General features: G+C 44.0%; 1 protein-coding gene across 1 annotated transcript in view; it reads left to right on the top strand.

Moving 5' to 3' along the window:
- The first annotated feature begins 4,274 nt into the window (after positions 1-4,274).
- TLK1 (tousled like kinase 1) overlaps positions 4,275-12,413 on the top strand; it is a 154,979-nt gene continuing 146,840 nt past the window's right edge. Inside the window, exon 1 of the mRNA XM_082630335.1 lies at positions 4,275-4,969. Within this exon, the coding sequence (XP_082486461.1) occupies positions 4,831-4,969 (139 nt within the window). The 5' untranslated portion in view covers positions 4,275-4,830. The remainder of the gene's footprint in view (positions 4,970-12,413) is intronic.

Raw genomic sequence — 12,413 nt, 5'->3', positions numbered from 1 at the left:
TTCTTCCTCTGCTAGCATGGCCAACAGAGTTGTTTACAAGCAGATTAGCTCAGGGGGCTCAGGTGCTTGCTAACCAGCTCTGTGAGTAATTGATTGGCTCAACAAATATGTATCAGCACCAGCTGTATGCCAAGCAGGTGCTAGATGTTGGGACTATAACTGTAAACATGACAGACAAGGTCCTTGCCCTCCCTAGGCTTTTAGCCAAGGCGGGGAAATGGAGGATAATAAGGCAATGATCTATGTACTGTGGGAGCAGTGGTGTGCTGGTGAGGAAGCCTTGATTTGTAGATTTTGCTGACTTTGGTGTTGTAAATACTCTTACCATGGCCAGTTTCAAGCTACCAATGTGACATCATTAAACTCTGAGTTGAGGGAGAGACTTGTACAATCTGCTCTCTGGGTGGTATGAACTGGCTCCAGCATCCCCCTGTATGGGGGAGTACTAAGAAAGAACATTTCATCCAGTCTCTGGGCTCATTTCTGACTGGTTTGGGGGAAAGGGACTTAAGCATTAATTGTTTCCTCAAATTTAGAAGGAATCAAATGTTAAGAGGTATAAAAAATTATTATATCTATAATATTGGATGCTTTGTAAATACTTTTTACTATGGTATATAAATAGAAAAGAGTCTAATAAACATAGTTGTAAATTATGACTAGCCTATAGATCAGGGCTTAGATCTCCCCTTTTGTATGTGACCTTCTATCAGGAGAGGCTTGAAGACCTCCTCTCCTGGACTGCTCCCTCACCTGTATCCCAGCTCATTGATCCTCATTACCCATTCTGTGACAGAGTCCTTTATTCTGTGCCGGGCATTGCACTAGGGGCTTCGGTCCCTGTCCTCATGGAGCTCTCAATTCACAGAAAGAATATTCTCCCCAATTCTTTGTAGGCAGTTTTACTCCTGTGTTTTCAGGCTGGCTTTCCCTCTGGGAGTATTTCCCCAAGAAATCTTGCCCTAAACCCCCTTCCAATGATCTTTTCTTGCTTTCCTTGATAGTTCTCCTTCCCCAGAGTGGCTGAATCTGGAATCTCCTGACTTTCTTATATCTTTTCCTGTTGAGGAAGCTAACGCTCTAGCCATCCCATCTCTCTATCAAACGTTATTTGAATGCTTGTGTACTAGCTGACATGCAAGGGGTGGAGGAGCCTCTCCTTACCATTTAAAAGCTTTCATTTATAACAATAATTTAATAAAATTATGTATTTGCACTATTTGCATCCAGGCACTTTTTTTTTTCTTTGCGGTATGCAGGCCTCTCACTGTTGTGGCGTCTCCTGTTGCGGAGCACAGGCTCCGGACGCGCAGGCTCAGCAGCCATGGCTCATGGGTTTAGCCGCTCCTCGGCATGTGGGATCTTCCCAGACAGGGGAACGAACCCGCGTCCCCTGCATCGGCAGGCGGACTCTTAACCACTGGGCCACCAGGGAAGCCCCAGGCCCTTTTCATGCTTAAATTACTTAAGAAATACATGATTCATTGTACAAAATTTGGCAAAGCTGAAAGTAGAAAAGAATAATTATGCAATCTTACAGCCCAAGGCTAGCCATGCACTTTTTGGGGTGCATCCTTGCAGTCATTTGTTTTGCATACTTACAAACAAATCGGGATCATACCCATGTCTTCTCTTACAATATACACGAAAATTTTATCATCCTTTTCAGTATTCTTCAAAGACATGATTTTAAGTGATGGCGTGGCATTCTATTTTCAGGCTAAGCCACGGTTTATTTAAGTAGCTCCCTATTGCTGGCAGTAGCCTCTTTATAAGTAAGTCAGTGTTGACTATCTTTATCATAAGCTACAAGAAAGCAGGAACCAATCACTTAATTGTCTTTCTAAGGCAGCACTTGTAACAAAAATAAATCGAAAGTAATTGGATTATGTTATTTGCTGTGATCCTCTAGTTACCATTTAAAATAAAAGGAGTCAGTCTGCATAAAATGTAACCGGGGTTGGTGTAAAGGTAACCTGAGGCTCTGGGGAGGGTTGGGAGGAAGATAACCTACTATCAAATCTCTTTGGTTGGGTTTTGTTTACTACTCTCGAGAGGAGCTGAGCTCCATATAAAGTCTTGGAATTGGTAGGAGCTTTAGAGATCACCTAGTGACTCTAACCTCTTTTTCATAGATGAGGAAATTGAATCGAGAAGGATTGTTACCTGCTGAGACTAGTACCCAGGCCTCTTGACTTCCTTCCTGTCCTGTGCTCTTTTCACCACAATCAGCTGACTAAGCTTACTCTTTTAAAATACTGAAAGAGCATACAGTTGCCTATTACCTATCATATAGGAATTCTTGTTTTGCCTTAGGGTGAATGTGCTTTGGTATAAAAATCTAATGGTAAGGTTCTAGATATGTATCCAAGAGAGAGGAAGGCATATGTCCACACAAAGACTTGTACACAAATGTTCATACTAGCATTATTCATAATAGCCAAAAAGTGGAAACAGTGCAAATGTCCATCAACAGGTGAATGGATAAACAAAGTGCGGTATAGTTACACAATGGAATACTCAGCAATAAAAAGAAATGAACTACTGATAAATGCAACAATGTAGATGAATCTCAAAATAATTATGTTGAGTAAAAGAAGCCAGACAAAAGTGTACAAACCTAACGATTCCATTTATCTAAAGTTCTGGAAAATGCAAGCTAATCTAAGTGACAGAAAGCATATCTGTGGTTACTTGGGAATGGGGGTGTAGGGGAAGAGGAACCACAAAGGGGTAGAGGAAATTTTGGAGGCTGATGGATATATTCACTACTTGATTTTATAAATGGTTTCAGGGTTGTATACACATCAAAACTTATCAAGTTGTACAGTTTAAATATGTGTAGTTTATTGTATGTTAATTATACCTCGCTAAAGTTGTTTAGGGGACTTCCCTGGTGGTCCAGTGGGTAAGACTCCTGTGTTCCCAATGCAAGGGGCCCCCGTTTCCATCCCTGGTCAGGGAACTAGATCCTGCATGCATGCCACAACTAAGAGCCGCGTGCTGCAGTGAAGATCCCGCGTGCAGCAACTAAGACCCGGAGCAGCCTAAATAGATAAATAATTAATTTAAAAAAATAAAAATTGTTTAATTTGTGAGATGTCCCTCTTAAGTTTGAAAAGAACATTACTAAAAACTCACTGAAGAATCTGAAGCATAAGAAAACTAAAATTACCTCTGGAGATAACTGACAACCAAGGTTCTATTCTAGTATGATAGTTTATCTGAACAAAACATTACTATGAGAAATGCAAAGTCATAAAAATAAAAAATAGAAATGACATTTTTGTCCCCCTGCATGCCATTTCCTCGTGCCAGTACACTTGCTGTATATAATAATTTTTAGTGTTCTATTCAATTTGGTTTTTTAAAGAGAGCAATTGCCTTGTATTTTTCCTGAACTATTAGACAGCTCCTTTATGTACAAGATGCCCAATCCCTTATGTGTCTGTCCGTGTGTGGGTGTGTAGAAAGTTACACTGTACCTATAAATTTCAGCAAATGCTGCAATTTGCTTTAGGATTTTGTAGTCAGGGCTCAGCAGCGGCCCTGGAACTTTCTAGAAACCATGCCCTTTTCTACAAGATGAACCCTGGATAGTTTCCCTAAATATGTGAATTCGGTGATCAAAATTTTCTTAGATTTTCCACCTACTGTTTTAAAACAAAGAACTGCTAGACCACGCATGCAGCGCAGAACACCGGTAAACATTTTCTTTTTTGGAAAACATTCATAAAGTTTTATTTCCATCCCCCCCAACTTATTTTCTTAGCTCTTTTATTCGATAATCACTCCCATTCTGTAGACGGGGAGAGGCACACCGGTTTTTTTGCACAGTACAGAGGGGCAAGAAAGACGCAACTCTCAACTTTTCAGTTCCATTTTGAGAAATGATCACATCGAACTCCTGAGAAACGACAGCCCAGTGAGAGCAGAAGCATTTCTCTCCAGGCGGGGTGTGGGTCGGAAGCCAAGCGCGCTTCCGCGAGAGAGAGGGGGAGTCAGGTGGCAGCGGATCGGGCGCGGGAGCCAGTGCAGCGCGGCGGGGGCGCGTGCGGGGTGCGCCTCCCTCCGGCCGGCTCGGGGAGGCCACCCCCGCGCACGCCAGTCGGTCGGCCGGGCTCCCGCGCAGCGCTGCTACCCGCTGGTGAACCAGCAGCGCCCGGCGCCCGCGTCTCCTCCCTCGCGCGCTCGTTCCCTCCCCAGCCCCCCCGCCCCCAACCCCTGGCAGTCCCTCCCCCAAGCCTGCTCCCGCGGCTGCCGCCGCCGCCGCCGCCGCTACCGGAGGCGCAGGAGCCTCGCGATAGTGTTTGCATAGGCGGCGCGTGACGCCGCCGCCGCCTGTAACTGATGCAGAGGTTACCCCGCCGCCTCAGCCGCCACCCACCACCCGCCGCCGCCGCCGCCGCCACCCGGGCGACGCCGGGGGCCGACGCACTGCAGAGGTGCCGGCAGGTTCCGCCCGCGGAAGTCTTCTCGGCCGGCGCAACCCGCGCTCCGCCCGCTTTCCGACCCCGGCCCCAGCGGGCGCCCCCTCGACACCTCCGCCGCCGCGCTCCTTCCCTCTGCCTCTTCCCCGGCGCGCCCGCCGGCTCCCTCACTTCTCCCCCTTTTCCTCCTCCCCGTCCCCTCTCCTCCCCTCACCTCTACCCTCCCCACCTCCCCCCTTCTCGGTTTCCTCCCCCATCCCCTTGAATCTCCCCTCCCTGCCCTCGCTCTCTCGCTCGCCCTCAGCGCGGCCCCCGCCATGACGGAGGCGGGTGCCGGTGCCGTTGCCGTTGCCGCCGCTGCCGTCGCAGGGGGGGAGTCGGGTTCCCAGAAAGTAGCTTGATGAGTGTCCAAAGTAGCAGTGGAAGTTTGGAGGGGCCGCCATCTTGGTCCCAGCTCTCCACGTCTCCAACCCCGGGCTCGGCGACGGCGGCCAGGTCCCTGCTGAATCACACGCCGCCATCCGGGAGGCCCAGGGAAGGTAAGCGCCGTCGCGCCCGCGCCCGCTCGCGGGCCTCCCCTCCTGCGCCGCGGCCCCCGCGCCCCCGCGTCTCCTTCCTCCGACCCCGGGGTGGGGGAGGGGGCGAGGTGGACTCGAGGCCTCCCGGCTCCGGGGAGGTAGTGCTCCGTGTGTGGGTGGTGGTTCGCGGGTGGCTGAGAAGACCGACGAGGGGGTGCGCGCTGGAGGGGCCGGAGCGAGGCGCGGCGCACAGACTCGCCTGGGCTTCCTAAGAGCCAGTCCTGCTGGGATGGGAAGCCTGACCCCGGACGCGAGCCCCTTTCTGCTCCATTTGCTAGTACACTCAGCACTCTTAACCTCCTGGCCTCGGGTCTCTGGTGGATTTTCCCTCTTGGTGAAGCATTCATCCTCGAGCCCCCTCCCCTTCCCTCGCGCACTCCTCCCCTAGAGGCGGTCCCCGCTCTGCGAGCTTTGCTGCCCAGGACCTGGAGGATGCCTCTCGTTTGCAGGGTCTCTGCCCTTTGGGGGGAGCCTCTGAAATTATCAAAGCCGACTTTGATCCCTTGCCTGGCCCCCTAGAGCAGTTTAAACGACAGACTGATTCGTGGGCAGGCTTTTAAAACCATCCCTCCAGATGGTTGCAACTTTGCTTCGCCATCATCTCCTGCGTGTTTGTGCGTTCTCTCTCTACTGCAAGTAGGCTACTGTTCTTTGACAGGGTCGTGGGTTTTGTGGGAAATATCTGCGTAAAGGTTACTGCAAACACGCACCAGATCGGTTACAATTGTTTTCTAAGTTTTCTGGCTTCTTGCATGCAAGTGTGCTGCCACCAGATGTAGCAGTTACACAGCTAGTAAGACACCGGAGTGCTTTTGACTAAAATTTCAACTTGCTGTATTTAACTTTAAGAATACGACATAAAATGAAATTTGGGAGAATTATGGGGGAAGAATAAATGTGCGTAGAACCACGTTTAACGCTCTTTTGTCTGGAAAACGTTTAGCGGTATTCATCAGCAATTGGTAAATGGGTTGTTCACGGCCGGTTGTGTCACACAGGGAGATTGTAGCCACATTTTCAAAAAAAACGTCTGGAAGTCCAGTAGTCTAGTGAATCCTTTAAAGATACCAGGAGCTTTGATTTATGCAGGAGTCGGTGGGATTAATTTATCTTGAAAATATCTGTCAATATTTACGACTCAGAGCCTTGACATTTGTTAATCAAGTGGTTTGTGCCCTGAATCCAGTGGTTCAGGCACAGCATTCTTTGTCATTTTGTTCCTGTGAGCATGTGTGAAAGTGACAATAGGCTCAAAGATTGGTATGAATTTGCTCTGGAAAATTCAGGGGAAGGTTTGATTTATGGCATCCATTAAGCATGCTGAATACATTGACATGACATTTCCCCTTTCCATCTCACCCCCAACCCTGAGTTCTGATTATTAGAAGGTAAAAGTTTATTTATTGACTCACTCAAATTTAGTACACCTGGTGATTTTTCTTTTTGCAGTTGAAAATTTGTAAATGAATGTTTTAAAACCTATTTTGTAAACAGAGCGGTTGGTGCTTTTAGCATGCTTTTACTTTTGTCTGTACTTTCATTAAGATGCTTAATGATAGTGTTAGGAATGATAGTGTAATGAGTGATAGTAAATGATGGTCTTGGGAAAGACTCTCTTTTAAGGCTATACCTTTTTTTCATTCATTTCTTAAATATTTGCTGAGCCATTTCTGTGAGCTAAGCACTGTGCTAGATACTGAGGGCATAGTGTTGAATTGCTCATCTATACCATCTGTAATTAATGATTTGGGGGCTGAAAAATCTAGATTTTGAGTTTCTGAGGTTACTTCAACTCTAGTTAAAAAACTCATACTATTCTGCAATTTTCCTGATGTTTTAAATTTTTCAGGGGTTGGAATAATTTAGCTTGACCCTCCAAATAACCAGAAATTTTGTCCAGCAGTTTGGATTTTTATGTAGCCTGAATAGTGAGTCTCTATTTACTAATGAAATAACAGGACATGCTTTTGTGGAAGTTATACTTCACACCCAAGTACCTGTATGGTGACAGTGGTACATTGCTTTTTTTGACCAACCAGGAAGTAAGTTAAAACTGTTAATTCTCTCTAGGATTATATATATTTATCTTGAAGCTATAGTTTCAGATTTCACTAATGCTAATAGGAATTGCATATATGAAGCCCTAGGTATCAAGATGGAAACATTTTCTTTTGAGTGTGATCCCAGTTTTTATTTTAACAAGTGCTTTGCATCTTTTCCAAGTAACATTAGTATGTTGTGTAATTGATGTAAATTGAGAGCTTTAATTGCTGGTGACTGATAGATAGTAAGAACCATTACTATTAATGGAACTTGAGTGTATGTATCAAGGAGAGAATAAACTCTGTTTCATGAAAAATTGAGCCAATTAAATTTAATATATAATAGAAAATTTTAAACTTAAAAGAGATACACATATGTATATGTATATATATAAAGTTACATATGTGATGAACTCCTTTTAAGCAAACTTTACTTTGAAAATGGGCTATTTTCAAAGTTGTTCCATAAGTATCTTATCTATAAGCCTAACTCATAAGATTTAGGAATTTATATGATATAGTGTAGACTTCTTTCTTCCCTCGGAGTCCCAAAGCTCTTCCTTTATCAATCTTAAAATTCTCTGAGGTGCTCAGCAGTGTAGCTCTAGATTTCACACTGGGTCTTTTAAACCTGTGGCTAAATTCTCTATCCCACTTTATCTTCTAATCTGTGAATAAGGATGTAGGAAGTTAGGAAATTAAATTTTCAAATAAGGTCAGGTTTGTTTGCCGAGGCCGAGGAACCTGGTGTGTGTACTGGCTAGATGAGCAGGTGTTTTTTTTGCGTATCAGTACATAGGTTTTTTTTTTTTTTTTTTTTTTTTTTTTGGTACACGGGCCTCTCACTGTTGTGGCCTCTCCCATTGCGGAGCACAGGCTCCGGACGCGCAGGCTCGGCGGCCATGGCTCACAGGCCCAGCCGCTCCACGGCATGTGGGATTCTCCCCGGACCGGGGCACAAACCCGTGTCCCCTGCATCGGCAGGTGGACTCTCAACCACTGCGCCACCAGGGAAGCCCCATAGGTACTTTTGAATGGGTTACTGCTAAGAGTCAAATAAATGGTTATACAAAAGACTTGGCTTTCTGCTTCATCTTGCCAGATATGAATAATGTGCTTTACTTTTATATAAATAACGAAAGTAGTTTGGTCAAAAAGATAATATCGCAGTTTAAATAAACTTGCTCTCTGTTTCCATATTTACAGACTGCATCCTTTAGACAGAAGAGTTAAAGTATTTGACTCCAGATGATTGAGTAATACCTGTAGGGAGATGTGAACAGTTAAGTATACCAGATGGCCCTTTAATTTCTTGAAGTCACCTGCCGGAGCAAGACAGGGTTGTATGTTTAAGGATTCTAGCTCATGAATATATAGATATATGGTAGGTGCCTCCCTTACAGAGGCATATGTACGTATTAGAGGAGAGAGGGAAATCCAAGATAGTTAGAAGTCGGGGAATCTGCCCCTGAGAAGTAGGCTGTGCTTTAGCCTTTTTGGTCTCAGGACCCCTTTACTCCCTTAAAAATTATTGAGGAAGAGATTTTGTTTATGTGGGTTATGTCTATTGATATTTACTATATTTGAAATGAAATATCTTCAAAAATATTTATCTAAAAATAACAATCTGATTACATGTTAACAAATTTTATTTATTTATTTATTTATTTATTTATTTATTTTTGCTGTATGGGGGCCTCTCACTGCTGTGGCCTCTTCCGCCGCGGAGCACAGGCTCCGGACGCGCAGGCTCAGCAGCCATGGCTCACGGGCCCAGCCGCTCTGTGGCACGTGGGATCTTCCTGGACCGGGGCACGAACCGGTGTCTCCTGCATCGGCAGGCGGACTCTCAACCACTGCGCCACCAGGGAAGCCCCAAATTTTAAAATGAAGATAAATATTCTAAAACAACAACTTTAGTGAGGGGACTTCCCTGGTAGCACAGTGGTTAAGAATCCCCCTGTCAATTCAGAGGACACCGGTTTGACCCCTGATCCGGGAATATCCCACATACTGCAGAGCAACTAAGCCCGTGCGCCACAACTGCTGAGCCTGCACTCAATGAGAGCCTGCATTGAACCTGCACTCAATGATAAGCCCATGCACCGCAACTAGAGAAAGTCTGCGCACGGCAACGAAGACCCAATGCAGCCAAAAATTAAAACAAAACACGCTTCAGTGAGGCTGATGGCATTGTTTTATATTTTTACAAATCACTTTAATTTCTGGCTTACTAGAAGACAGCTGGATTTTCTTCTTTCAATCTGTTGAGATATATATATATATATATATATATATTTTTTTTTTTTTTTTTTTTTTTTTTTTTTTTTTGCGGTACGCGGGCCTCTCACTGTTGTGGCCTCTCCCGTTGCGGAACACAGGCTCCGGACGCGCAGGCTCAGCGGCCATGGCTCACGGGCCCAGCCGCTCTGCGGCATGTGGGATCTTCCTGGGGGCACGAACCCGTGTCCCCTGCATCGGCAGGCAGACTCTCAACCACTGCACCACCAGGGAAGCCCAAAATAATTATTTTAATAGTCTTTTTGGAAGTTATTCTTTGATATTACACCAAAATTCGACAAGTGGCAGTTTTTTTTAAAGGTACTTGTGATGTGGAAGTACATTTTATCCCGGAAGTGTCTTCAGTACCCACAAGAAATCTGTGGACCATACATTTAGACTAAAGAAGAGACTAAATGGTGGGAAAAAGTATAGCTGTTTTCAGGCATTTCAAACACATAAATTGAAGGGAGAATGTGTTCATTATGCTGTTAGAGAAGATGGACCAGCAGGTGAAAGTTAGGAAGGCACAGAATGAATTCAGTATAACTTTTTGACAAGAATGTAAAAACTGTATAACTGCTAGACTTGGCCAGCAATGAACTGCTTTAAAGAATTTAAAGCAAACTACGGAGACTTTTTTGGGGGAGCTAGAGATAAATTCTGTAGATTCTTATTTTGTGTGCTATTAGATTAAGTGACTTAAGGTCCCATCAGTTAAAAATTGCAAACATTCTGTGATTCTTTGAAAATTCATGAATATAGTTAAACTGTACTTACATATCCATGAATGTTTTTGAATATTCTCTTAAGTCAGTAGCATGAAGCTATCATTGACTTTACTACTCTTTTGCATTTTTATTGTGCTTTTCCTCTGAGGATTTTTCTGTATTTTCTGGAATCAACACTGTCAGTCTTCCTGAAATCCTGATGAATTCCCTGTGAAATATAATAAGCTTTGAAGACATTTTAGGGAATCAGATGCTGCTTACGGTACAGTTTAGTAGAGTTGTCATATACTTGGGCACAGAATTTTAGGATGCTGTGGGGGGCTGATTTTCAGTTCAGAAAGAGAAACTGTCAGCAGTCTGTATAGTCTTTCATTTGTAATTGTGTATGTGATTTCAGAAGTAATGTGCTTAATCTAATGGTTTTAAAGCTAGAGAGTCTGAAAAAAGGATGCATGAAGGCAAAGCATTTAAATTGGTCTCTCTTGAATTTAAAAATGCATATTAAATAAAACCAGAACATAAAGTGAAGAATTTAAATTCTCATTTTATTGAGAGAATTATGCATGTACTAGCTATCATTACCTATAGCAATTCATATTTTAATTTAATATGGAACATAATCTCTTCTGTGAGATGTATTGAAAGGTTAGATTTTAGGTGCTGGGAAGTCAAGGTTAAACTCCTGTAACTTTCTTGGGGTCAACTTAGGTGTAGTAAGTGGCACAGCTTGAGACTTCATGTATTTCTTGCGTTTAGACTTAAAGCACATTTTCTATAGAAGAGCCATAGGATTAAGTCAGTTAGTTTAATAAACTCCTTCATGCTCTTTAATAATTTCCAGAAATCTTAGAATAATTTAGAGGAATGGTGACGTAGGAGAAGAAGTATGGTAGAGAAGAGAAAGTGCATTGATAATTGGAATCCAAGTGTAGTCCCAGTTTTGCCATTACCTAGCTGGGTGACTTTGGGCAAGTTGCTTATCCCTCTGCTTCAGTTTCATAAAATGAGAATTACAGAGCTGAAAGGGACCTTGGAAGCAAATGAATCCAAACCTCTCATTTTACAGATGAGGAAACTTAGATAATTTGCCCAGGCTTTTACTGTAGGAGCGGTGGGACCAAGATTCAGTTTTCTGACTTTCAACTTAGTGCTTTCTCCATTATACTTTGTGGCTCCTTTTCATCTGTAAAATGAGGGAGTTGAATTCGAAGCCTTCAGAGTTCTCTAACAGCTCAAAAATATTACTAATTTGACATTAGTGCTAATTATAATTTACTGGAGGAAAGTTTGTGGCTTTTATTTATTGGTGAAAGAAATGTTTCTTGAGGAAGCAGTGTGACCTTTTCAAGGTTCTGTTATAATTTGTTAAGAGAAGATACTCATCTTCGTTCTTACCAAAAGATTTTTAAGTTTAGTTATGAGCATGGTAAGCAGTAGTGTGCTGTGATCTTTTTAACGATCTACATTCTAAAACACTGTTAAGGGGCCTCCCTGGTGGCGCAGTGGTTGAGAGTCCGCCTGCCGATGCAGGGGATACGGGTTCGTGCCCCGGTCTGGGAGGATCCCATATGCCGTGGAGCGGCTGGGCCCGTGAGCCATGGCCGCTGGGCCTGCGCATCCGGAGCCTGTGCTCCGCAACGGGGGAGGCCACAACAGTGAGAGGCCCGCATACCGCAAAAAGAAAAAAAAATAAAATAAAATAAAAATAAAACACTGTTAAGAAGATATTAAAAGCTGTGTAAATTACATAAATAATAATGTGGGGCCCTGAAGTGAAGCAACTAGGTGATTGTTCCTCAGAAATTATTTCTGGGGTGTTTCCCCCCGAGTTGGATGCCTCTGCTCCTTAGTGTCATATAGGATTGTCTGTTTCATAGCACCTTTGTCATACTACCTTTTATTATAGTTTTATTTTTTTGCGTACTAGACAGAAAGGTCTTGAATTCAGAGACTGTTTTGTTCATTTCCATATTCTCAGTGCATAGTAGGATGTCCTCTGTAGCAGGGGTCCCCAAATCCCCGGGAGACCGCTACAGCTGCGGTCTGTGGCCTGTTAGGGACCTGTTAGGGACCGGGCTGCATAGCAGGAGGTGAGTGGCATCAAGTGAGCAAAGCTTCATCTGCTGCTCCCCATCGCTTGCATTACCGCCTGAACCATTCCCCACCCCTGTCTGTGGAAAAATTGTCTTCCACAAAACCGGTCCCTGGTGCCAAAAGGTTGGGGACTGCTGCTCTATAGAGGTGGCACCTAACGAAAAGTTTTGTTGAAGATCTGTTAAAGCTTTTTTTTTTTTTTTTAAACAGAGTGATTATATACTTAATATGCACGTATTTCAGACCCAGGGAGATACT

Source organism: Mesoplodon mirus (assembly GCF_964341445.2).
Source record: "Mesoplodon mirus genome assembly, chromosome: 8".
Classification (NCBI taxonomy): Eukaryota; Metazoa; Chordata; class Mammalia; order Artiodactyla; family Ziphiidae; genus Mesoplodon; species Mesoplodon mirus.
This window is presented reverse-complemented; position numbering and strand designations above follow the sequence as displayed.